At 39.9% G+C, this 27,319-nt stretch overlaps 4 protein-coding genes across 7 annotated transcripts in view; 2 read left to right on the top strand and 2 right to left on the bottom strand.

Moving 5' to 3' along the window:
• Nucleotides 1-1,989: 1,989 nt before the first annotated feature.
• Nucleotides 1,990-12,127, top strand: synpra (synaptoporin a; the record flags this gene model as incomplete). Of its 2 annotated transcripts, XM_084464702.1 has the most annotated exons (6): nt 1,990-2,007; nt 2,101-2,166; nt 10,228-10,352; nt 10,777-10,975; nt 11,403-11,594; nt 11,885-12,127. In XM_084464702.1, the coding sequence occupies 6 exons, from the start codon at nt 1,990-1,992 to the stop codon at nt 12,125-12,127; spliced, it is 843 nt and encodes a 280-aa protein (XP_084320828.1). The 2 variants fall into 2 exon arrangements, with proteins under 2 accessions (XP_084320828.1, XP_084320829.1); XM_084464703.1 differs by lacking the exons at nt 1,990-2,007; nt 2,101-2,166 and adding an exon at nt 10,012-10,071.
• Nucleotides 12,128-13,843: 1,716 nt separating this feature from the next.
• On the bottom strand, nt 13,844-19,549 carry LOC311338954 (uncharacterized protein). 2 transcript variants are annotated; one of them, XM_084464303.1, is made up of 12 exons: nt 19,541-19,549; nt 19,238-19,441; nt 18,842-18,965; nt 18,403-18,640; nt 17,997-18,270; nt 17,415-17,589; nt 17,207-17,283; nt 16,765-16,945; nt 16,368-16,616; nt 16,119-16,290; nt 14,264-14,361; nt 13,844-14,156 (listed from the first exon to the last, which is right to left on the bottom strand). In XM_084464303.1, the coding sequence occupies exons 3-12, from the start codon at nt 18,873-18,875 to the stop codon at nt 14,005-14,007; spliced, it is 1,650 nt and encodes a 549-aa protein (XP_084320429.1). In that variant the 5' UTR covers nt 18,876-18,965; nt 19,238-19,441; nt 19,541-19,549; the 3' UTR covers nt 13,844-14,004. The 2 variants fall into 2 exon arrangements, with proteins under 2 accessions (XP_084320429.1, XP_084320428.1); XM_084464302.1 differs by lacking the exon at nt 19,541-19,549 and having other exon boundaries at nt 19,238-19,519.
• A 784-nt stretch (nt 19,550-20,333) lies between these two features.
• On the bottom strand, nt 20,334-22,364 carry thoc7 (THO complex 7). Its single transcript, XM_084463892.1, has 8 exons — nt 22,326-22,364; nt 21,978-22,098; nt 21,742-21,869; nt 21,557-21,643; nt 20,954-21,011; nt 20,704-20,770; nt 20,552-20,621; nt 20,334-20,477 (listed from the first exon to the last, which is right to left on the bottom strand). Exons 1-8 carry the CDS (start codon nt 22,354-22,356, stop codon nt 20,416-20,418), a joined length of 624 nt encoding a protein of 207 aa, XP_084320018.1. The 5' UTR covers nt 22,357-22,364; the 3' UTR covers nt 20,334-20,415.
• Nucleotides 22,365-22,651: 287 nt separating this feature from the next.
• The window catches only part of atxn7 (ataxin 7), a 30,859-nt gene continuing 26,191 nt past the window's right edge, over nt 22,652-27,319 (top strand). The window contains exons 1-4 of one of the 2 annotated variants that reach the window (XM_084463997.1): nt 22,652-22,791; nt 23,110-23,138; nt 23,671-23,700; nt 24,278-24,361. The gene's annotated coding sequence lies outside the window, so the exon portion shown is untranslated. The remainder of the gene's footprint in view (nt 22,792-23,109; nt 23,139-23,670; nt 23,701-24,277; nt 24,362-27,319) is intronic. The other variant, XM_084463996.1, reaches the window with a different exon arrangement.

The following is a 27,319-nucleotide window of genomic DNA, read 5'->3' on the forward strand; positions in this document are numbered from 1 at the left end:
CTTTCATTCATCTTTCAAGATAACCTAGTATGAGTACTCCAAAATGCCCAAGAGCCACTCTGGAGACCCAGCCACTATACACATGTACTCCTCACAATCTCCAAGTGAGCAGTAATTGCTGTGAGAATTGTGGCATGTCTCACTGTTGGATGAAACAGATAAGTGGCTGACCCAGTCTGTGCTGTAATTCCTGACTGTGCAGCAATACAGAAGCTTAGACCAGGAGAGGAGAATCGTTTGTTGGCGTTGTGCCGCTGCCCGCTTCCTCAATTCCTCTTCTCTCCTCTTCTATCTTCCTCAGCAGTTGACCTATATTTATGATCATTAAGGGCATGTCACTCCATTGCGCAAACACACTGTTATAGATGAAGCATGATGCACATGTTAATTGGGTGTCAACCCTGCCTGTTGGAGGACACTGAATGAACACACACACACACACACACACACACACACACACACACACACACACACACACACACACAACATAAAAATACCTTCTGCACCCAATCATTACACACATACTAGCAACAGTACATACTGACTTATGGACTATTGGACCCACCTGGTGAACCTGCAGGGGCTTTACATTCTAACTCAGGTTATTTCTTATTTACAGAGAGCTGGGACAGTTTAACGTTGTTGATATTGTTTAAACAGCAGAGTTCATATGATATATCTTTGTAACCTACGATTGTGCTCCTAATGAATATGTCTGAAAATACACCTGTGTATTCTAAGGACTGCTCCCCTATTGTCACTGCATTCTTGATGTGCACTATTCAAGAAATGCAACTCATATTTGTGTCGATTAAAATGTTTAAACAAATCCCATCCTAACTAAGTGGAGGGAAGATATTGCCCTGGGTTTAGTGTGATGACAAAATCAGCCAATCACATCAATAAGTTCCTAATCGCACGGACAGAGCCCTTCAGGCTGCATACGTGTTGGGAGGAGAGAGCGAAAGGGAGAGAGACAGATAGTGGAGGGGGTGGGCAAAAGCAACCGAACGATGGAGGAGGATGTTGTGAAATTAGCCACGCTGTCAGAGCGGTTAGCTTCTCTTTCTCTCTTGCATGAGCCGATATATAAATAAAGAATTGCCTAATAATAACAGCAGCTACTCGAGCTTTCCAAACCCATTGTGCCTTCAGCGTAGGCCTATTGGTTACCTTTTCCGCAGAAAGTGATGACAATAACATAAACAGGCATTATTAGGCGGAATTCCCATTATATAGTGTGATTCAATTTGAAATAATAATATTGTTAACTATTAAAAATAATAAAACACAGGCCTACAGCATTAAAATGCTTAGTCTTACAATTTAAACATTTAGGTTTACATTTAATTTGTGTCTGTTTGACAACACACATGTTTATTTTCGTTTATTGTCATTTTAAAGCAAACTGATATTCAATCGCCAAAAAATAAAATAAGAAATGGGAGCAGATTGGCGCTCTTCGTAGAGCCAATCACTGAACGTCACCCTGGCATGTTTCCGTGTGGAACCTAGTCCGAGAGAGGGTCCTGAATGTTAGCGTTTTGCTGGTCTACCGCAATGCAACTTCCGGTTCAGTACTTCCTACGAACTATGTACGCCAGTTAACAGGCTTAGGAGGGAGTGACGAGTGAGGATAATAAGAACGTGACAAGAATTACAGCAACGACATGGACAATAAATATGGGGTTTTGACGAATAATTTGAAAAAGCAATATCTCAACTCTTGGCGTAACCCAATCTAACGGAAAGTCCCGCCCTTTCTTTCTTTCTTCAATAACACTCATTCGGAGCATCCCGTTCTAGGCGTTCCGTTGTGAGACGAGTACGCCTGGGACCGATCCGAGAAGATGTGGACGGGGCTCGGTGTTTTCCGTATGCAGGATTAATTAGGAGACTGTCCAGTGGAGGAAAAAGGACTGACGCGCTATACATCAACTGACGTTGGGTTGATTTCATTTTCGATTTTTATTTAAAACTGGACGTGAAATGGACACCGCTAACCAGGTTAGTGAAAATCAAGAAACACAATTTCAATGATTTTTCTATTTTGCAAGAAAATTCCATGAGATGATTACTTATTCCGTTTCTTTTCTGCAGCTTGCATCGGCGGCAACATTTCAAATCCTAAAATTACCTCTGGGGTTTATTCGTGTGTTGGAATGGGTAAGTTGAAAGTTTGTTTATAATTTATTTTATTATAGTAAAACATCAGACAAGATTATTTGCTTTTGTTTTTGCATCTTTGGTGATGGTCTCTATTAGCGCCGTGTTAAACAACATAACTAGTTAAATGGCTATTGTTTTTTTGTGACTATATGGTTTTTCATTTGAAAATCTCATGAAAATTATCCTATAAATGTATCTACGAACCTAATACAATACTGTTATTCCGTTATTGCATCCTTACATTTAAAATGTAGCTGTTTCCTTTTTGTCATTCACATTACAGTTCAAAATAGCCTAAGGGGAAGAGATAAGTAGTTTGCTTTGATGTGAGTTTAAAGAAATTGCTCTAACCATAGGGCATTCAGGCTTATTTACAGATGTTGTGAAGTGTGTGTGTGTATGTGTTTATATCTTGTGTTTGTATTTCCTAATTAAGTCCAAGTCTAGAGATATAAGCCTAAATCAAAGCATTTCTAGAGGAGTGAATCTCTCCTCAGCTCTGAAAGATGTGCATATGTTGGCGATGACGATAAGGCTGATGTCTATCATGTTAGTTAGATACTCACTGAAATTTGGTGGGTCAGACCTCAAACGGCTGATTAACCAAACCACCAGCTGCATGGTATAGATAACACCCCTGCATTTATGTGTGCAATGTGATAGTGTTTGTGTCTGTTTGTGTGTGTGTGTGTGTGTGTGTGTGTGTGTGTGTGTGTGTGTGTGTGTGTATGTGTGAAATGCGTTCAACCTATTGGTTGAGTCCGTATGCATAATTCTGTAGTTCTCTGCATTAATGATTCAAATGGTCTGTGGCTCTCCTGTCAGTAATGGCAGAGTCTGTACCCAGGCACAATAACAAGGATTTGCGATTGCCCGAGAGTTCAATCTTGATTTATTAAGCTTTTCTTCCAAAATAATATCAAAACAGTAATAACTGGGAAAAAAAACAAACTAATCTATCTTATTAAAAACTAAGGGTGCCAACTCAAATGTACTTGCTTGGTGAATAAAACATATCGACATCAATTGACTAGCTTTTTGAGAAAAGGACGACATCAGGGAAACTAGGGAGCAGGAACTGTTCAACTCTCTGTCCATCTTTGAGTATGGTCGGCTCTGTTTCAGCTTGAGGAGACCGAGGGTGGAGGATGGAGGATGTGATGTAATGGTCAACACGAGAATGGAGAATAATAATTATATTCTGTCTAGTCCGTCATTTTTTTCTACTGTTGACGGAGATGCTTTGTGAGATACACTTCAAAACATATGCTTACCATTGAGGTCTGTTGTTATACCGATGAGGTGTTAAAAGCACTTCTCTACAAACATTGTCAATCCATATTTTAATGATCATGATTTTACGATCACATGATATGACACACATACACACACACACACACACACACACACACACACACACACACACACACACACACACACACACACACAGCTGTAAGGTCCGCCAATATCCTCTTTTAGACAAGTGAGGCGGAAGCTGTCCTTTGAGATACGCCTAAACTCTTCACTGTGTGTGCTGTCATATGTTTGTATGCATGTGTGTCTGGAAGAGAGGGCAAGAGAGAGAACGAGAGGGGGCTAGAAATTACATGGTTGATTGAGCATATGATGCAATTTATGTACATGTACTGTATGTGTGTCAACTGTGTCATTACACACAGAAGAACTGCTCCATGAAGCTCAACTACAAAGTACACACTCAATGAATGGGCCCTGCTTGTGTCTGGGGTTTGTACACACAGGAGGAGCCTGTCATGTAGCACACATTGCTCAGGAGTCATGATTGACATCATTAGAAGTCAGGGATTTTTTGACTCATCCAGCTAACAAAAGAAGGTTTGGGGCTACCCTATCCTGGTACTTTAATATCAAAAGTCAAGTCTTAGATCCTTCCTTTTGCCAAGCAGGTCGTGTTTCAGAGCTTGTCAGAAACTATGCAATAACCATCTGTGAATCAGAGGCAAGGCCACCTGTCCCATAGGAAAACACAGGGCTTTAATGCTAGTTAACTACCCTCACATGACCATGTAGCAATATAATCTACTAATTAATGCAGAGGAGGGGGACGACCAAGAACATCATTCCCTATTTCAACCACTTGCAACTCTGTCGAAATGTATTCAGTGAGAAACATTTCAGATGTATTTCTCTATTTATTTATTCAAACAGATTTCCATTATCATTGTTGTCCATGCTTAACCACTATTCTATTCTATTCTGTTATTCAGTTATGTAAACGTTGAATATTACACTGTTTTAATGGAAGATTTGCCTGGGCTTATAGTATTGTTGGCCTCTGCTGCTCCTCTCCGATGGTCCCTTTGCGTTTTGTTTTGTGCTAACAGAAATAGCTGGCGGGAGAATTGCAGTGGCAGAAAGTGACATGTTGTTTGTGTGTTGATACTGGCAAACACTTCTGCTTGAGTGGAGAGAGAGAGAGAGAGAGAGAGAGAGAGAGAGAGAGAGAGAGAGAGAGAGAGGCAGAGCGAGAGAGAGACAGAGCGAGAGAACAAGGGAGCAAGAGAAATATTTTCACGCTATAGACACACACATACACACACTCGTATAGCTATATCAAACAAAATAAAACATACATATTAAAATAGAACATACACAGTAGTAATACAGATTCATATACAAAAATACAATAAAAAGCATGTTAATAAACCTTGTGTTCTGCACACTGAATCACAGCACACTGAATGGGTGTACCAATGGTTGTATGGAAGTACTGCCCCCTTGACACTAGACTGATCTCTAGAAGAGCAGGGAGTTGTGCAGGAGGTGAATTCTGAAAAATAAAACTCAAGTGTAGCTCTTCAGAGAAGGGTGCCCCTTATCCTGAGTCCTGCTACTCTTTGACACAACCTTCTCCTCAGCTGTAAGCATTTTCAACAGCTTGTGGTTGGAACGGTTCTCATCTCCATCTTCAAATGATCTCTGATCCCTGCGTATTCCTGCATGATATTAATCAACATCCCATTCTTCTCTGGTCTGGAATGGCAGTGCAGTTTAGAGGTTTCTGTCTTATGACTTGTGCTTACTGTCCTAACCTGGAGAGCAGCACCTAGCCAGCACTGAACCACAATGTTCTTCATCTCTGTATGCCCCTCAAGAGACTAGGGGACATGATGGTGTAGTGGTTAGGTTGCCCGACTCCCAGCCAAAAAACCCAAATCCACCCACTTCCCTCTTGCGCTTCCACCACCGTCACAAACACCACTTAACCCGAGACGGAAATCAAAGGGGGAAAAGGCAGCTGCAGGGTGGAGGGGGGGGGGAGAGAGAGAGCAAGAGAGAAAGAGAGATAGAGAAAGAGAGATAGTGAGTGAGAGAGAGGGCATAGGATGGAAAATGTAGAGAATGTTTATGTGTGTGTGTGTTTGCGGTTCTATGTGAGTGCATTCAATTATGTTTTATATTTGTCTGTTACTATCATTGTGTATTCATTTGAATATGAATATATGTGTGTCTGTATTTTCCCTACAACAAATAACACACCAGAGTACAGGGACACAGTCATCCATTGGTGTAACTTCAGCATCATTCACCATGATGGCTTTGATGAGGGCTACCCCACGCTATCCACACCTGTCGGGTCCACTATGACCTAGATTACCCCAGCCAAGCTAATGTACTGGTGATGAGCATGTCTTGATACCATATACTCTTTGTCTAGTATGACGGCTTTCTAGAGCATGCATGTGTCCTTCTGAATGCTGAATCATTTGTTGGGAAAGTCTCCTTAGTGGTAAATAGTACATCAATATGATGTGTGTGTTTGTATGTGAGAGAGAGAGAGACTAAAGAGAGAGCTTATCTGTGTCTGGTTTTACCCAGCGCCCTGTAATGGCTATCCTAATTTCTATAGCTCCACTTACTGTGACCGGCTACGACAAATTATGTTTTGACTTGAGATATATCTTAACTTTGACTGTGATCACTGTGACAGTACTAGTATGGTATTGGTGGCTGAAGAAGAAGAATTTTATACTGTTGTTATGTACATTTTTTAAAATACAGTTCAATATTTGCTCAATAAAATGTTTACTTTACAGTCCACAAATTAAATTAAATCAAACACAGACACTTCTTGGTTTGCGTTTTATTTAATCGAGTGTGTGGTGTACCATACGTGATATAACTTGCTATAGTTGCTTTTATCCACTAGGTGGCATACAAAACCTGATCATGTATATTGTTTTAGGGCTTAGCAGGTTCCAAAACTCCAACGCTGGTTGGATGATTAGAGGCCACAAATTGTAGCCTAGAATGATTATCTTATGGCTTCCTTAATCCTATTTCCCAGCTTTTTTCTGTGAGAGAAAAGAAACATTTCAGACCTCTAGGGTTCTAAAGCCATCTTAACTGAGAAGTGGCAACAATTCTAACGATAGCAGTTTAGTGTGTTCTGGAGTATTTGGTTCTAGAGCATCATTTTAATATCATTATCGATCTTCTTTATTTCCTGTTCAGTGACGTCAATAAAGAATAAATGCTGCCTTTGTGAGATGGGAAATACAGAAGAGTTGTAATGCCCTCTTTAATTAAGCTTTTCTGAAAGAAATAAGGAATCTGTAGTTACAAATAGCCAAGCGGCAAGGTCTACAAATAAGGCTGAACCAAAGCATAGTCCCCACTATAATAACCCTTTACTTTACTTTTTGTATTTAATAGTGATAATATAGATCATTTTGAATATAAACACACAAACAGAAAACTGTATGGATTCATTGCACACACCATGGGCATCTGTTCCACTTCCTTTCCCAGACACATCTTAGCAGGATAAGTGTGTGGTGTGAAGCGGACTGATGGCAGATAATAATGGATAACTACAGTGAATTAGGCTCCTAGTGGCCAGGAGGACCACTGAAAGCACAGCCGTGTACTCTCCTGCCGTCAGCCAATCACATACTCCGCTGCCTGGAATCCAGAGAGTGGGAGGTGTTTTATTTTTCTAACCAGAGGTCAGTTCTGGTTAAGGCGATGATAAGGGACCTGATTTGGTTACCTCTGGAGGGTGAAGCGGCTTTATATGGTAAAATTGAGCTTGAAGAGATGAGGATGGTGTGACGTGTGTGCACACGTGTCTCTGTACAAAAGTTTTCAGAACTGAAGGCCCTAATAAATGCCCCTGTGTTTGCCATGCCATAGTCTCCAGCAGACCCTGGGTCTGTAATGATATCGGGTTTGAGCGCAGCTGCTCTTGACATTGATGAATACTGGCGAAAAATGTGAGCTAATCTCTTTTAGCTAATACATGATAAAAGTTGTACAAAACCTGACCAAGGATGTTACAAGAAAAGGACATTTTTTTGGGGGGGGGGGGGGGGGGGGATATTTTAGCCCTGGTCCCACATTGTTCCTATAGCACTTACAAATGGAAAGTCATGTCATGTTGTCAAGTCATGACATGTTGCTTGACTCTGTGATGAAACATTTGAAATCCATTTTAGATTCTCCCTCAAAGTTTCTCCCTCAAAGAACATTATTTTTGCAACAAAAGACCCTTATATATAATATTTTGATTATAAATGAATAAAATATATTTATTTATAAATATGTAAGCCTTACAATCTAGTGTATAACAATATATTTCTAAGAACTGGTTTTCTGAGTCACTAGATTAATTAGACATTAATAACAAGCTTTACATTTCAGGCAGAGTGCTGTCTTTGCGTCTGTCTTGTGTTTGTGGAATGACATATTGCTATATAAGAAGCCACCACCTCTAAAATGCTTATTCTGTAGTTGTCATCCTTATGTCTAATACAACTTTTATATGCTCCATAAATATACTGATTGCAAGTACAATTTTGGACATTTTAGTATGCCTCCTGCTTTCTCTAATCCCCATCGCTTTTTCTCTAACTCACCCCCTGTGTAACTGTTTCTCCCAATCAATCTATCTCATGCGTCTCTCCTGTTCTACCCGTTTCATGCAGACTAAGGTAGCAGGAGGAAATGTGGGAAAATATGGCTGGACAGAACTAGCAACACACAGACAGACACACAACGCACAAACAAAACGCCTGCACCCACTTACACACACACCTCATGGTTTTCCTTCCTTCCCCTTTAGATAGTAGGAGCTCAGTGTGAGAATGGGAGTTAAGGTTTCTGGCAGCACTGATGCATAGCGGCCAGATAGGATATTATTTTCTTCAATGTGTATGGTCATATTTGCACCGGTAAGTTCCCTGATTGCTTATGTTTACATACAGATACTATGTGAAGAGATGGCAGCTGAGGATTATTTTACAAAGTTATAGATTTGGGATTTTAGGATCGTCACAAACCATCGCATTTCATTTTAAACATACTTATTATTCCATTATATTTCTTTAATGTGTTACTTTATCAAAATCTTCCATCATATAGCATAATCTGTATGTATTTAATTGTACAGTTTATTGCAGAGGTTGTATTATTTATTGTCGAAGTAGAATCCCAAAGACTGCATACGTTTTTGGTAAAATGGATCCTGTGTTTATTTAAGCTGGTTATTGTGGAAAACCTACCTCTAGATGAATATTGGTATATAACACAGCTCAGCTGCCTAGACAAGGCGATAGCTCTACCATGATATAAGATAATGAAACCATATTGATACCATGCATTAAATGTTGTTTTAGGACCTCACCACTAATGTGATTCTACTAATGGGTTGAGCACACAGGATCAATGAGGAGATTTTTGTGAATGTGATGGAGAAGTCAGAATCAACTACTGGCAAAAAGATGGCTGTCATGAGTGTTTGTGCGGTCTGGCTAATATGAACACCATTTCAGACCATGACTCTGCCATTGTTCCATTGTGACGATGGGACTCGTGGTCAGAACGATGTCCACGGATATGTATTGGGAAACACGGCTGGAACCTCATTCATTTGATTAGTTCAACTGAGAGACCATTTGTCCAAGTGTTTTGGTATCCTGGGCAATGGACATCCCAAACAAAAACAATATGAACTTGGTGTGACCAAAAACAATGACTAACCTATAACTATTTTTACTAACCTGCCAATCAAAGAGCTTCCAAACACAATGAAGTCAGTTGTATTGATGCTTGACCTGTCATTAAATATGTTGTCATAGTTGTACTGTTGCATGCAATGTCCCTTCAACCTATCCCAAAGTTAACTTATAGTGACTCTCGGATTCGATTAGGTCAAATTAGTTTAATTGATTCTCAATGCAAGATTAACTTATATTCCATCGATAACATTATCCATAACTGGACAGACCAGGTTTACTGAGTTTTATGATCAGAGGGGCTTCAGAGCTGATGTGGTCATCCTATCTTAACACTACAGCTCTGTGATTGGAGCAATAATCCTGGAGGGGGGAAATGTGTTTACATGTGGATGCATTGTAAACATTCAGAAATCCTTTGGTTGGCTTAATGGTACTCTAATCTTATTGATGCTGGGATGGATGGACCATTTTATGAAGCCATCAAAGTCCTCTATAACATTGTTATTGCTGTTGTTATTATTACTTTGGAATCATCAAACACCATCAAAGTACCTCAAAGTACCTCAGATATGTTTTCCCCAATTAAAAAGACAAAACAAATGTGAACTAAAACAATGCTACAGGTATGCTGCCATGTTTTGTGTTTAGCATTGCCTATTACTCTGTACGGAATGGTACCGATGCTGCAGATAATTGATAATGGAGCATTGAGTCAGACTCATGATGTGGCTGGTAATCAGATGGAGGGAGAGAAATAGAGAGAGAGACTCAAAATGCCTACTTCACCTCCATGCAACCGTCAGTTCTGCTCTGAAGGCTCCACTAATGCAATTCATTAAAGTGGATGCTCTCGCATGAGGCCCCTGTCAACAATATCTGTAGCTTTTCACAGGCAGAGAGAATGATAGAGGGAGTTCTTATAGCAACTATCACTTGTAAAGTCTCTTGTCATTGTCGCTTTGAGAGAAAGAGAGTGAATTGCTTGACTGTGTTTGTGGAGGCGGTCGCTGATATTTGAACAACAGTAACCAAAGTAATCCTTGCTTCTGTGTCCATACAGCTCTTTGCCATCTTTGCGTTTGCCACATGCGGTGGCTACACGGGGCAGCTGAGGGTTAGTGTTGACTGCATGGAGAAGGCTAGCAGCAACCTCAGCATCGCCATAGACTTCTCCTATCCTTTCAGGTAAGCGTTTGTGTTGAATTAAGAAGACACGTTTTAACAATGTGTTGTTAAACAATATGTGTTGTTGTAACGATATGTCGTTAACCTATGAAACATATACCTTACTTGAAAAACCATGAATTGGACACTTGCCAGCGCCTTTCTCCATTCAAAACACAACCAATGTTAATAAGTGTTACTCATTTTAAAGCCAATATAATCCTGTGTATTTGAAAACTTTCTTTCTTTCTTACAATTCCATATTCCATATTGATTTTGAGCCTTGAAATTTTTAAATAGACAATATGCACCCAGGGAGTTATTTATCATCTTTCAACCGATACAGGTTAAGAGACACAAATAGTCCATTTTTTAATTCCGCTGAAATGCGGTTGTGTGGAAACTGCTTGACCTGGACCCCCTGGACCTCCTCTGTGTGTGTCAGGCTGCACCAGGTGTCCTTTGAAGCCCCGCTGTGCGAAGAGATGAGGAGCGAGCGCCTTTTCCTGTCTGGAGACTACTCCTCCTCTGCCGAGTTCTTCGTCACCATATCGGTCTTCGCCTTCCTCTATTCCCTCATGGCCACCGTCGTGTACATCTTCTATCACAACAAGTACTGCGAGAACAACCGAGGGCCCCTCATTGTGAGTCCGGCACAGTTCTCTGTGACCTAAGACCTGTTGAGAGCATTCCATTCAGATTCAGGGTACTTTAATCCCCCAAAGGGGAATTATTTCCGCCACTAGTGTTCTTCTCAAAATAATAAAAATAGAAGTAAAAGATATAATCAGAGAAATGCGATATAGAAATGGAAAATAGAAAACAAATGCATATCTATAAAGGGAAAGTCTATCCAAATAAGTTATATTTGTTTGGTCCTGTCTACCTCAACCGGTAGGGGATAGCATCACTACCAGGGTTAGTGGTTTGATTCCCAGTGGGGCAACCATTGGAGTGTATGGACTGTAAGAATGTATCATGGTATTGTTGACACTTTGGATCCACCACATGGCATGTATTATATGTGTGTGATGAAATGTTTTAAAATGATTCCTTCTGCTTTACCACCAGGACTTCATTGTGACAGTAGTGTTCTCCTTCCTGTGGTTGGTGAGTTCGTCCGCCTGGGCCAAGGCTCTGTCTGACGTCAAGATGGCCACAGACCCGGACGAAGTGCAGCTGCTCGTCTCCGCTTGTAAAGATCAAAGAAACAAGTGTGGCTCTGTGCATGGCCCGCGCTGGTCTGGCCTCAACACCTCTGTGGTAGGTTGCTGTGCTGTTGTATATGTTTATTTCTCATCAGTTGTGGTGCAATGCCGAGATTGGTGAATGTCCAGCCGGAAGAAACTGGGTTCAATACCCAATGCCTGCACATGTAACCTGCAGCAAGATGCCTTTATGCTCCTTGATTAATGTATCTGAATTCACTGTAAGTCACTTTGCATGCCAAGTCACTAAATAGTACACCTTTTTTTGTACTTTTGTAGTTTCATTTTTTATTGTACTCATGTACATGTATCATTCTGGTTCTGTCTCTCTCTTTGATGTTATAGGTCTTTGGATTCCTCAACTTTGTGCTATGGGCTGGCAACATCTGGTTTGTGTTCAAGGAGACAGGGTGGCACAAAGGAGCTGTGAAGCAGCAAGGAGGCCCACCAGAGAAACAGTCCTGCTCTTTCGGTCAACAGGCCTACAACCCGAGCAGCTTTGACCAATCAGGTGTCCAGGGAGACCACCCCCCACCATCTGAATATAGCCAGGTTGGGGGCTCCACCTTATACCCCAATCCAATGTAGGTGCAGCTCTATACTTCAGCTAACAGAATCTCTGTACTTTAATTGAAAGGTTATTCAGGATAAGAGTTAAAAAAGAAAAAGGTCGGACCTCTCAATTCGGTTCATCCGTTTCTGATGGGGAGTTGAATAAGAGAAAAGCGTTATGCAAAATACTAATGTGAAGTGATAGGTTTGTAACTATTGTAACAGTAAAGGTATTGATAGCTATATTGTACCAAACATGGTCACACACAGTATTTTAGTTTTCAGTTAATTGTTGTAGCGTTTGTACTTTGTAGAAATGTGTTTTAATCTATCTTTCAGTGCTTGGTGCGTTTCCACCTTCATTTTTAGATAATATTTAATAACATGTGTTGACCACATGCATGACATGTTGGCGATAGTGTGCTCGCTCATTGCAAGTTTAAAAAAAAGACAGCAATGGTTCACTGAACTCAAGTTTTTTTTAAACAGATATTCTAAAGTGGATTTTAAGTCATATTTGTCTTATTTTTACTTCAAGAAATCATTAAAATGTTAATATCTGTTTATTTCCTATTCATCCATAACACAAACTATATAATGAAATGCTACCGCATGTCCATAGGGCAAACGTACAACATTAAGTTTAGCCAATAAGACATTTAAATTGTTAGCAAACAAAGGCAAAATTGACTTATCATAATATGATCCCCATGCATAACAATTATGTGTATATATTGTGGCTTTGTGTACTTTATTTATTTGGGTTTGACAAACTTTTGTTTTTGTTTAAATAATAACTTGTAACCTTGTTTTTTGACTTCCTTTAAGCATGTAGCTGGCATCCAAGGATATAAAATACGAACATTATGATTAAAAAGGATTTCATGGATAGGTTTTTAAACCTTTCCTCCAAGTGTTTAACAGGACTATGTGGACATGTCGATTAAATGGCACTTCTAACAACTAGCCTACTGTGTGGATAATATTGTACAGTGTTATGACTCATGCTCATAAAGAAAACAAACCCTTTTTCCTGGGTCTTTAACAGACCAGCAAACTACATATTTTCCCAAAGTCACCTTCATATTAAATACATTTTATTCAAAATAGTTGCTAACTTCCTTGGTTCCCTTAATGTTATTCATCATTAGTAGTCTTATTAAAAAATATATAATTTTTATTTAATTATTTAAAAAAAACCTTTAACTTAAGTCTTATTAAGGACGTAGAGATTGCATATTGTAAAAATTGCCTATAATCTGCATTTTCAATTAGTATTGACATTACTTTACATAACTGGTGTGATGAGGCCCTCATGTGGCTAAAGGTGTCATTGCATCGTTTCTTCGTTAATTTTGTGGTGGTCGGCTGTATGTTCCTCCAACCTAGCCTGGCTATTGCCAGACGAATTAAAATCGCCGGCAGAACGGGCTGGGGGTACCCAGTCTACCTCCACCCAGGACTGGAATCAGTCTGCCTAAACATTTACTCCCTGCAAACGCACTTAATATTTATAGAGCCGACTATGGCCCCCTGCGAGACAGGGGATATGAAAGGTAAGATAAACCATCTTTAGCCTAAAGAGAACAAAAAAAAATAACTGATGAACCTCCTAAAGCCAATATTCATTTAACAATTAACTTTATTATATTTACATACAGTAATATTGTAGTCTATATAAATAATGCAAATGCAAACACAAAACAAGACACATCGAAACTATGTAGAGAGATTAACAATGTCCTCTTTTTGCCAGGCGATGCAGACATCTGGCCTACAGATCCTTTTTAAGCTGGTGCTGGGGTTATTTAGGAAGAAAGGTCTGAGTTGTTGTTCCGGCTTATGTTGTCCTGCAGATCCGAAGGGAGTTCCGACACATAGTGCCAATATGTCGGCTTTAGAGCTGCCCTTGGCTAAAGCGAGATGTGTATGCAGCCCCAGCTTCTGTCAGTAGAGTCAGAACACTGGTCATCAGGAATATAGATCTTTTGGAGCTCCTCCAAGTAAGGCTGGGGGTTGGGGACTATCTCTTCAAACAACACAACAATCAGGCTGTAGACGTAGTCTGGAAGAAAATGTTCAATGTAAATATTTACATAATGTCACCTCAACATGTAACAATTTAAGTTGTCTTCCATACATAGCAATAAATAGTTTGTGTTAGTTACTTACAGTGTGTTGGTGGTGATTTTACTGGCTTCACAGTGTGTCCTCCCTTTTTGGCTGTGCGACCAGCGTTTTCATTGAAGTGCATTGCTGCCAGATATAGTCTGAAAAACAAAATAGGCTGTAATAACAAATCACTATCCTACCAATATTGGTCACATCCAAACTAACAATATCAATTTTGATAACATTTCAGTGCAGAAGATTACATTCTCTTAATTGTAAAATAATAATATTTTTTTTTGTAAAATCACAGTCAGTGCGTTTACATGACACTCAAGAAAATTCGACTTATTGGCTTAGTCCAACTATGATTGGATTACTAAGATGTATATATACACCTTAGTCGAGCTATACTCGAATCGAATTGGGTTACTCATAGTCGAATTAAGACCCCTAGATAATGCGATTCATAGTCGAGCTAAGTGTGCATGTAGCCAATCGAATTGGATTATGCGTTGATTCGCGTTCTGCGCATGCTCGAGATCTTTTCCCAGGGCCGTGAGCCGGAAGTAGAAGGAGACGATAGTCTTGTTGTTGTTGTCGCCTCCGTCGGATAAGGGATAACGAGAAACGGCGATTTATTTAAAAAGGTGACGCAGAAGATGGAGGAAGCCGGTGAATGTAGTTACCCCCTATAAGAATTGTGTCCCGGCCATGGGAGCGCGCATGGCATGCATTCATTAAAGGTGGAAGCACAAAGACACTACAATTCCATTTCCCCCAAGGCTGAATTAAAAGTACATGTTTTTCTAAATGTGGGTCATCAACAAGGTTGTAAAGTAGTAACTTCGGGCACATCTGTCAAAATAAATAATTTTTTTTCTCCCGACGTGTTTACGATCTTTATTCATTCATTGCGCCGCGGCGGGGAATGTATACGGACGGGCGGCGGAGGGGCTGCTCCGGTGGGAGAAAGATGTTTTAAGTAGACAGCTGTCAACTCACTTTGGGTCGGCGATTTATTTAAAAAGCTGGCGCAGAAGATGGAGGAAGCCGGTGTCGTGCCAATGTAGTTACCCCCTATAAGGAGTGTATCATCATCAACGTGCATTCAGTACACACTACACTTCGATTTAACCCAAGGCTGAATTAAAAGTCCGTGTTTTTCTAAATGTTGCTCATCAACGAGGTTGTAAAATAACTACGATCTTTATTCAATCATTGCGCTGCGGCCGAACTGACGGGGTATTCTCTGATATTATGAATCTTACAGACTGCGTCGGGTTCTCAGACTCTCTGGTACTTCCACAACAAGTAAAGACTCCTAGTCAGGTTTATCTCGCCCATGGGGGGAATTGGAAGGAATTGGGGGAAATTAACTTTGGCTTTGACTCTCTGAAGTCCAGATTGAAACGCGACATGGAGGAGAAAGCGATGTTTCAGCAGACAGCTGTCAGTTCACTTTGAGTCCATATAATTTCTCCGACGCTCCATTGTTCCGACCTCTCGGTCGTATGCGGACTGCTCCGCCGGCAGAGCAGCCGAAGGAGGCATACGACTGAGAGGTCGGAACAATGGAGTGTCGGAGAAATGATATAGACCTGAAGTGAACTGAGAGCTGTCTGCTGAAACATCGCTTTCTCGAATGACTTTGTTGTTGCTGGTGACGTAAAGAGGTCAACCGGTGGCTCTATTACCACTAGTTGAAATGGGCACAGCGCCACCTATCGTACTGGGGCATGACACGCTTCGGCCAATGAATCGACTTACTCACCGCCATGTATACGCAGACAATTGCATTTGTCCAATTGAGGAGCATAATCGAGCTATGGCTTTAATCAAATTAAGCTGTGCATGTAAACGTACTGAGTGTCACTACTTTACACATGGTGGCAAATGTAGATGTGACAAAACATACCTGCACAACATCCCAATGAATGGGAAGACCACACTTTTGGGTGTGAAGTCCAAGATTACACTGCGGAATGCCTCCAGCGTTGAGGTCTGGTACCGGGAGCTTAGCTTCTCAACATCACTGAGGACCCTCTTATTTGTAGGTATCTTCTCCACTTTGCAGAGGGCTATGGAACCTAGAGAGATGAAGCATAAAATAAATAAGGATTCAAAACTTATGTGGTCACAAAACATTGAGTAGACAGCTACACACCTGGTAGAAGCCACTTCTTGCGATCTCTGCTCTGGCAGACTGGATGTTGGCATTGTGAGAAGACAGGGTTGTCGTGGCTATGTCTGTTTTGCATATGGTTCACCAAAGATGTCCATTTGGGGACTTTCTCTGGCCCTGAGGATGAGGATGTTGCACACCGATACACATTGTTGCTGATTCCACGCTGCCACTTCTTGACCACCTCGCAGTCCTTCGCTTTAGCCACTTTTCCCAGTTTATTAGATAGACCTGGTGATCAGAAAAGGGGCTGATTTACTGTGATGAAAAACATGTGGATGTATGTGCATCTAAACATTCAATCCCAATATTGGTACAGGGATATCGTTGTTGCAATGTCAAATTGCAATGCAATGTTGAACCAAAGTAAGATACTAACCTTTTTCCAAAGGCCAGACATCATAGTAGTGTGTTATCTTTCGCTCACAGAGAAACTTCTGTATCTGGGGATGACGGTCAGTGACAATGTAGTCGACTGCCACACTCTTGGACTCTAAAAGCTGTAGGCTTCTTCTGAGTCCCTCTTTCTCCATGTTGTGGCTCCCTCCAACCTCATTGCTCTGTCAACAAAACACAAAGGGAATAAAAGTTGTAGTTCATGGTCAAGGAGTTGGTGAAAGTCGTGTGTGTGTGTGTGTGTGTGTGTGTGTGTGTGTGTGTGTGTGTGTGTGTGTGTGTGTGTGTGTGTGTGTGTGTGTGTGTGTGTGTGTGTGTGTGTGTGTACAGTTATTTGTCTGTGAGAGTGAAAGAAAAAGACACTGATAAGCTGTGCATTGTGTGACATTGATAACCATTTATCTTACATCTGTGAACCCACTCACATGGACTAGTTGAATGTCAATGATGCTGTTGGTCTCCAGATTCATCAAACTGTAACTTCCGTATTTGGCAGAGTGGCCTGCAAATATAAAATATTTTTATTAGAACTATGTCATATAACTTTTAAATTTTTTTAGCAAGCTATTTTCTGTGTTACAACACGGTCCGTCATAACATAAATTGTATGGTTATCTAAAAAAGGAAACATACTCGGTTGATCTGCTAGCATGTCCCCTCCAAGCTTGACTTTCCTCTGGCTCAGGATCTCAAATTCTGCTTCTTGGTTCTGGTGCCATTTGTGGATCACAGCTGGTTCCAGATAACTGTTTGCATGCCTACGGAATGCTGAGTAGCTGATGTTTTGCAGATGCATGGCTTGAAATACCTACAAATTAAAAAATGAGTACATTATATAGCACCGTATCAGCCAGGCATGTTGGTTGCCAATCATGTTTGTATAATAATCAGTTTTAATAATACAGGTGAGAACATTCAGATGTAAATTCGATTTGGGTAGTCATCTGAATTTATGTTGGCCTCCTCAATATACAGGGGAGTGGAGAGGTGTGAGTAGGGCCATGTAAAGTTGAGAAAGTGGGGGAGGGGAGAGGTGTCAGGAGCCCAACATCTAAAGTGAGCAGTCAATCAGCATGAGGGCCATTTCTTCAAACATCAAACAGACCCTGTGTCAGACCAGGAACTATAATGTATAAATATGCCAAAAGTTGGAGAAGATAAATACTGTTCAATCTGGTTGGATAGTAAACAGTCAAATGTGGAGTGTACCTTTACCTTTTGCACTTGAAAATATGAACAGCCGGTGAAATATATGGCAGCAGACAGTTGAATGTTGCCTACAGGGGAGCTTCCAATCACTGGCTGGCTCTTCCATTGCTTGGAAAACTGGCAGTGATTGCATTTTTGGTCGACCGATAAAAAGGTTCCTCGTCTGTAGGTCCTCACATCCGACATTCGGCGGCAGACTGGACACGTTTCAAAAAGTTCCATAAGGTTCTTCTCAAATACGATGTACTTGGACTCTTTGTATCCAGTTGAAGACGTATCACTGTTTGAGACAAATGGCATTATAGACATCCACAAGCTTAGTTTAACAAGCAAAGTATTAACAGTATAGTAATAGTCAAGTATATGTCAATCTTAACATTGTCGCTTAGATTAAATTACCCAAAACACATACGTAGGCTGTGATGATTCTGTCACATTGCTCATTGACTGCGCTGGATCATAGGTGGAGTCATGGGGTTCAGGTGTTATTGTGAAGATGTCGTTTTCATCCTCCTCTTCAACAACCCGAGGTCTTTTAGCTGGCCTTGGATGAACATGCTTGATGGGCATAGAGGTAGCAGGTCCCCATGGTGCATCCGAAGTACTCGTGGCAATACTCTTACTTTTCATGAAGGATTCAGTCTGGGAACCTAAAGTAAATTAATGTGTATTACTGTCAAGTTACAAGATATGAATACTACACAGTGAATTCGCTATTTCACACAAAACCGTAATGGCACAATGGAAACAAAAATATTTCAGTGACTGTGGTAAGGTGTATGAAGTACCAAGTAGCACACCCACAAAAAGAAGACATTCAGGAATATAAATTATAATGTTAGATCACAAACCTTTGCTTCTAACATGATGACCTAATGTACCCATAGAAAGCTGTGTAGCCCGACATGAAAGGCTAGGTGGATCTGTTTGTGTGCTGGTATGGCTGGGAGGTGTCACCAATGTCTGTGATGTGCTCTGGGAGACAAACAAAACACCAAGTAAACAGCTGGTAATCAAAGAAAACGTTAATACACAAAGGCCAATTTATGTATGAATGCAATTCGTGGTTTAACGCTTAGCTTAGGTTAGAAGATTCTAGGTTCAACAAGCTAAATCTCTGGGTATAGTGTGGTCATACGAGAGTGATAGGCTAGCTTGTGCCCATTGTATGAATGCTAACGTGGAGAATATGAACATGCTTCTTTGTAACAAAAACCTTAAGTGGAAAAGTTTAATTTTTTACTTACAGTTTGTGAGCTGGTGGTCGATCGTCGTGACGGCACAGATCCAGGTTTTATGAACAACCTCGAAGCAAAACCACTACTGTATGCACCGAAGTTGGAAAAGTCACTGTGGTCAAAATGATTAGAACACAGAACTAAGGTTGCGTTGTACCACGCTGGTGGTGTTCCGAAGATAAATTCCAACCATTTCTTCCTCAACTCTTCTTTCTTGGGCAAGAGATGCAACGTTAATTTGTTATCGCCACAAATAGCACAGGCACGAACTTGTTCCGCCATGTAAGCACCTTGCCGTTAGCTTATACCTACCGAGATGGTCTCTCTGTCATCTGGCCGCAACATACAAACAAAACATACTGTTTTTCCCCGTGGGCCATCTCAAGCCAAGGTGGGCGAGGCCATGAATACTAATTTACCAAATGACGTCGGTTGGCTCGTTAATGCGTCTATTTTCATTTGCTAATGCAGGGCAGGCAATGGAGGTAGAAGAGCATTTTCACGTTCAGCATGCATAGCGCATTTCAAAAGGAACTAAAGTACTAAATGGTTTCTCGGGGAATGACACCTTTAAAATGTAAGACTACTGTTTGAACCACAAATGCGATGGGATTTGAACCTTCAGACCTTTGGTATTTTCGCTACATTACAAGTTACTTTTCACGTAAAGGTTGCCTAGGAGGTAATGCCGAATCGATTAGCCTAAAGATATGTTAAGTATAATTTCCGAGCTTACTTGACTTCCGACTTGCCGTCGGTAGCAATATCAGACCTGGCTGCATCGTTGTTAACGGGTATACCTTTATTAAAGTGTTCGTTCACGTTTTTACCTTCTTCATAGGTCCATGGTTTTAACACTTCATTTGATGTGTAATTGTGCAATATAAATAATTTATATTTCACTTTAAGAGTACATCGTGTACCTCCAGTCACGCCTTTGCACAGATAATCCGTCATGACATCACAGTGACCTGTTTTCATCCAGGTCTGCAGCAAACTTAATTTGTAATTTATTTGTGGTTTTGGTACTTGTTGTAAACAGCTTTTCAGGTAAACAATTATACAAATTGATGCTGTAAATGGGGTTAAAAAACCTGAAATGACCTTGTCAATTGGTAGCTTTAATAAAATATACAAAAAGAATCAGGTAATAACAAAACAAGTTATACAAATTGAGAAAAACACAATCATTCTCCGTTCTCCATGGGGCTCTCCTGGTTGTTTCCATCAGTCTCCAATTTATCGTCATCTAAGGGAAAATGATAGGTCAATAATGATACTGTGGGGTAGCCCATATAGTAATCTCTTTGTGGTTCCACCTACTATCAAGTGTCTGCTGTAGTTCCTGGATGGTGCTGAGAAGAACATGAAACTGCTTCTTCCTCAGTTCGAGCTAATTAGGGAGACATCACACCTCATTATATGTACAATTAGAAAACTAAAATGAAAAATATGAAATTGATGCCACACTTTACCTTTGCATCCACATTTTCTTTTATGTCAGACAGCTGTTGAAGTTCTTTGTCGAGTGCCTCCAACTGCCTGAAGAGCAGAAAGATAGAAGTAGTGTTACTTTCATTGAGCGCACACACACACACACACACACACACACACACACACACACACACACACACACACACACACACACACACACACACACACACACACACACACACACACACACACACACACACACACACACACACACACACACACACAACTCACTTTAGTGTCTCATGTCGATCTGGGTGTTGCTGGATAACTTTGGCCAGAGCATCATACTCTGCAAAGATAAAGATAAATATAGAATGAGTTTGACAGCAACCAATGCAGTATTGATACAACAATGGCTCAGTAATTAAGTAAGCATTTGCTTAAGCAGCGCAGAATCCACATTGTCCACTCGTATTGTACCTAACGTCCACCCCTGCTGTGAAGCTGCTGTCCAGCATAGCATTGTTAGCAAACATACTTACTTGAACTAATGTCTGTTTATGACAGGCAAGAATTATTTAAATCAAGTCACACTATTTACGGAACAAAGATAATGCCAAAGGCGGAGAGATCATCCACCGTGTGACATTGTTGGCCGCTCTTCTTAGCATATCTGCTATGGAATACATGATTTGATTGACTCATCTTTCTGGGAGCAGCAAATGAAATGGAACATGGTTACATTAAGGTTGGAGGCTGAATATTGTACTATTTACTTTCATTGTTGATCTCTTTAGAGATTACACCATACTCTGCATAGAATTAAGTTGGCCAAGGAAAATCCCAAACCATTTACTATTCCCTGAAGTGGAAAAAGGACAGAATATAACATACCTTGTCGATTTTTACGTATTCTCTTTGCCCGCTGAATCTCCTTCTTACATTCAGATATCTTCTCGTGGGCAGATGTGATGTTTTCTTCTACATTGTCAAAGGGAAGATGAGCAAATCATTTATTTTCCAAACAACATTGCATTGTCACAATTTTCAAGTCAAAAGGGGTTGGTTAACTTGCATACCTATGTTGGAGTATATCTTCTCATAATTCTCCATCTCCCGAATGTTCATGTCATAAACCATCAATGTTTTAAGCATTGAGAATTCACACTGAGCCAATGTTCCATGCATCCTCTGGTACTGTGTAAACCTGCAGGAGAAGAGAAAACGATCCGTAAGTTAAAGTAAATCTTAGGTTCATGATCATAACGGGTTTCATTGTGGACAACTCTATTGAAATATCCAAACACTTGCTTACCCCTCCTCGGGTGTAGCAGGGGAGTTGCACCATTTAGTAAAACTCTTCAGGAGCACATTGATTCGGCGATCATCCCCGGCTCCGTCTCCATCAATAAGAAGACGTTTCCGAATCACTTCATCTAAGGTTAAGGAAAATAAGGGTTCAGCACGATGCAAAGTGCATGTGATGTTGCTAGCTAGCTTTTTAGCCCCGCGACAATCGCTTGTTTATGAATGGTATCTAAATGCTTTTCACTATCGTTACTATCCTGTACTACAAATTAATTTGCGAACAACATACTGACGGGTGAGATAACGTTTAATCAGAATGTGTGGTAAAAAAAAGTACAAAAGAGCGGAGGCTTACCGTCTGTTACAGCTCCCATGTCTACTCGCATCAAATCAAACTTTATTAAACCGGAAACGAACAAAGCGCTCCTCCTCTTAAAAGGGACAGTAGCGATTGGCCGGTGGGAAGCATGGTTCTTTTTAACCTGACAGCAAAGTGGTGCTTCTGATTATCTGCTTGTCAGATATTAACATACAGTTATTGGCATTAATGAAATTATTTTACTTTTACATGTGTAATTAAAGGCCAGGTTGTGTATGTGTCAGCAGTTATTGATAACATGCGTTGTAGTGGAACGGTGACGTTCGTCCCCCAGAATGCAGTCTGGTAAACAGACATGGAAGCACCTGGTGAAGACCTCCACAGCCAGCAGTGAACACTGCATTCGCTCTTTTTCACGATCTTCCTTCTTCTTTACTTCATACATCCAGCAGATTTGCGTCAGTCCGAAGTCACGCTTGCATATACAGCGTGTATAGCCTCGGTAAGACCAAAGTGGTTGTTAGTCGAAGACGGTTAGCAATGACTTCTGCTGTGTTGCCAAGCTTTTGCCAGCTTTATTGCTAAGGCTAGTCATGGCTGGCCACAAGCTTGAGCTAGCGAGCTAATTTAGCCACTCCTCTCAAGGAGTACTTGTAGGAGACCTGGTAATGTCTTGGCCAGACTAGAAGGAGCCTTTATCCATGTCACTGTACTTTATGTAAATGTGGGCTTTCAATGATTTCTAATCGCATCAATCGATCTACATTTCGACACGATGTACTGTTTTCCTCACAACGTCGTGGTGTATGGGTGGCGACAGTAATGGGAATGAAACTTTTACTGTGGATGGTAGGTTAACAACTGCTGAATAGTTCATGTTTGTTGTTTCTGTCAAGCAGTGTATTTGGTTTCAAAGTGCTTGTGGTGAAGTTGACTTACTAGTGGTTGTTGGCTCACTAACCGATCTGTAAATTTTGGAAATATTGTAAATTAGAACAATGTATGACAGCCACATTGACTAGCGAAATTGGATGACCATGATACATGTATTGGTAAAAGCTATTTTGCAGTGATTGTGTACTCACATTTTGAAGTGAACTTTAAACTCGATGCACCAGTCTTAATTATTAGAACATGGGTTTGAGTATGCACATTCCTCTGTCTAAGAGATAGCATAACTTGTTTATTTACTTGTTTATAACATTTATTTCTATCTAGTAGCAGTAAGAAAATCACTATAGCACGATTAAATTATAACAAACCCACAAGTGATCATGTATGTATGTATGTATGTATGTAGTGTTTTAATCGGGTTTCAAACTACTCCATATTAACATGTATACATTTCTTTTTTTATGGGTATTGGGCCTGTCTGGCAAAGGCATTGACTCAGGACTAAGCCCAGAGTTTGGTAAGTATTATGTTGTTGTTGATGATGTTCTGTACAATTATTTGAAAGGTGTGATTGAGCTCAAGATTTTTGCATAAATGTGTAAGTAAGTCAAGTCCAATTATTCCAGATATGGAAGTGAGCTACATACATTCATAGTGTCCCTACCTGTTTTTTTCATTTACTGTGAGGAAAGTATGTATATACAAGATAGTAATACAGAAATATGAATCATTGGGAACCTATATTCATTGGGAGCCTGGACCCTAAAAATAAAAAACAAAAAACAAGAACTTGTGTAATGAATAACACATAGGCCTACATGTATTGCTGGTTCAGTTTCAAAACAATTGATTTGTTTGAGATAAAGAAATAGTAAAATCAAGGGAAAGTTGATTTGATTACTCTGCAGTGGAAAGTAACTTAAGTAGTGAACAGAGAAGCAGCTCACCAAGATACATAAGTGGTAATACATTGTTATCTTCCTGGCAGGCACTTTATTCCCTAACCAATAATTCGTTCCCGTCAACTAGCCACAAATAAGTAATAAACAATTAATCTGATCAACAATTTCAAATCTTCACTATTTCCCTTTCAGCTCTTGTGGAAGGCAACAATCACCAAAACTGATGACGATCGACTAGTTAAATTAAGACGGAGAAACTTTTTCACGTTTGACACGGTAAGAATTTATTTTCAACCAAAGCCAACTATATGTATGTATAATTTTGTAAAACTACAACTAGCAGAATGTGCAGTTAAATTAAGTAATATATTATATATTTTATACTATAATATTTCTTTGTATGTTTGGACCTCAGTGGATAGTGTCAGTTTAATGGAAGATAGTCTGAAGGATTCATTTAGTTATCAATTTGAAATGGATGCTATGAAAACACAATGTTAAGATTTTAGAAGTCTATCATCATCAAAATAATTCAAAGCTAAAGAATCAGTGGAGGTGGCAGTCTACTTCCCTAATTGTATCTATTTATACTGATCTTGGCATACTCATTGGCTCATATTAGCAAGCCATTTGTATAAAATGTCCTTTTTAGCATACCATTTAGCTTTTTCTCAAATATTAAATTAATTATTCCCCACTTTTGACACAACAATCAGACACATGGATGTTTTAACATTGTAGCCTGAAGATGCACAGATTGATCAATGATGGAACCTGAGTATCGACACATATGCTCTGAGTTACTCATGCCTTCAACTACAATATAGTGCAGTTCCATCCGTTACAGAAGCTACAATATGCCATTTACATGGTGTCTTGAATATGCTTACTGGTGTTTATGTGGTGATGGGGAAGTGAGTAAAAGTGTTCATCCTGTTACCTTGATGACATTTCTGTTGTGTTTATCAGAGCATTGTTTTCAAGTTGTGGAACACGTGCATGTGTTGACCTGGACCTGCTTCCTTGGATTTGTGTTTTGAAAGCATCCTCTGGCATCCTACTATCCCAGTGTAGTGGAGGTGGAGTAAAATGTGATGGATGACATATGATGTTGTACCCATTGCTCGAGGGGGCTCACTGGCATTGTGTGTTTGCTCTCAATCAAAGTGTTTTTCAACGTTCTTAGGCTACAGTCAAGGACAATAGGTGTCAGCCAGAGACGGCAAGGAATGTCAACTCATGCACACGACACAGCCCAAAAGTGACAGGCAGAGTTGATGCATCGTGAGGTACAACAAGGTGTATCATAGTGGGGGAAATCTAGCCATTAATCAGTTTGCTGCAGTAAACAATCTACCACTAAGTTGACTGTTCATGAAGAGCTAAAAAGCACCGCTGTCGTTTTAAGTATAGTTTTGATGCAATCGCAAGCTTAAAGAAATTAGAGGCCTTCTCTGGAAGAACAGTGTGCCACTAAGTGGTGGTAAGGTAATACAAGTATGATGATCATCTCACCTCTCAGAGGTTATCACATTAAACCAGAGGGAATGAGGAAAGCTAAACATGCGAGAGTCTGCATCTGACATGTATGAAGACTTTTGGGTTCATAAATATTCATAGACTACAAAAATGTTCGATATTGAAAGCATAGCATTCATAGAATGTTCAGATTTCATTGAATCTCAAAGCGTTGTTGGTGGTTCTGTGGATACATTCTTATGTGTATATATGTGGTTAACAATAATAACGGAATCATAAACTAAAGAGTTTCCTTTTTGAATGTTGGGTTTAATCTCAAGCAGTACTTAAAGCGATTGGTGACCATGTATATCACCATGAAATGACCATGAAATTCATATAGATTATTTGTCCAGGTTAAAAGCCTCCAGCCACATTGTTTTAACCGATTGGCTAAGATAATTGAGTTCATTACAGGGCACAGCAAATTATAGGAGGAGACGACAGACCAGAGCAAACTGTTCCAGGAACCACACATTAACTATATAATCCTACTTGGCGATTGAGCTGATTATTTTATGATTTACAGTGAATTGATATGCCAATATTTGGTTTGGGCTGTGGGTCCAGAACTATACCAATATCTTTATTGTAGCGCAGTTTGTTAAATGGTTCAGATAGAGCGCAGGGGACACATATGGGACTAATCCTGCCTGGATGGAGAACTACCAGTCAACACAGAACAATAAATAATAATTAAACAGTTTTATAATTGAAGATTTAGAACCATCACAAGGGTGCTGATTCATTTTCTTGTCCATAGAGAATTTGCCAGTTCCCTAGCCGTTCCAAGATGCAATGTCTTAATGTGCTCCTATGACGACAGTCCCCTATTCTACAACTGGGCAATTATAAAAAATAAAAATATATAGGTTATATAATATAATTATTTGGATTATTATATTCTCATGGACAATGATAGTTGTATTCATCTTTAAAAAATTACAACTACAAATGTGTGTATCCACAATTAACGATTTCAGAGTACTTTCTGTGTAATGTCAGCATGAAGCCTGATTTAGATTTGTTTTGATAAACATTAGTTTGGCATAATCCTGACAATATCTCCCACATTAGTACGCTGCAGTGCTTTGACAAGGTACCAGAAGGCACTGTCTCTTTAATTGCTTGAATTTATGTATTTATTTACTGGTAGAGACACCTTACACAGAATACAACTCATCCATAAACTGAAAGTGGTGTGAAAATTTGGAAAGGTGTTTGTTGGTTGGGATCAGACATAATACATGCCTAGTCTAGTAATCTGAGGAGATCCCACGACTGCACACAGCAAATCATGGTTATCTTACTTTGTTTAAAAGATGCACGACCAGTTGTCAATATTAGATCCTAGATCCTGAAATAATTGTATTTATCACTACCCAGGAAAATCACCAACCAGCTAACACACTCCCTCTAGTGGTGTAAATTGGGACTACAGTAGGCCTATTATTACTTTAGATACTATACCATTTGGAGCTTGGACAAAAAGGATTTAACTGTAATGTTACAAAAGCTGTATTAAGTGTGTGTCAATAGATGGACCTCAGCTTGGAATAAATATTTAATGAAAACAAACAAGAATAAGTGTAGCAAAAAATATGTGTTAGCAAGCAAAACATTACTGCAGCAATAATGTCAACAATGAATAAAATGTAATTTTAGGCAAGGCAATACGGAGAACTATAGTATTGCTAATTATTTGATAAATATGAT

Source organism: Micromesistius poutassou, assembly GCF_964030765.1.
Source record: "Micromesistius poutassou genome assembly, chromosome: 2".
NCBI classification, from domain to species: domain Eukaryota; kingdom Metazoa; phylum Chordata; class Actinopteri; order Gadiformes; family Gadidae; genus Micromesistius; species Micromesistius poutassou.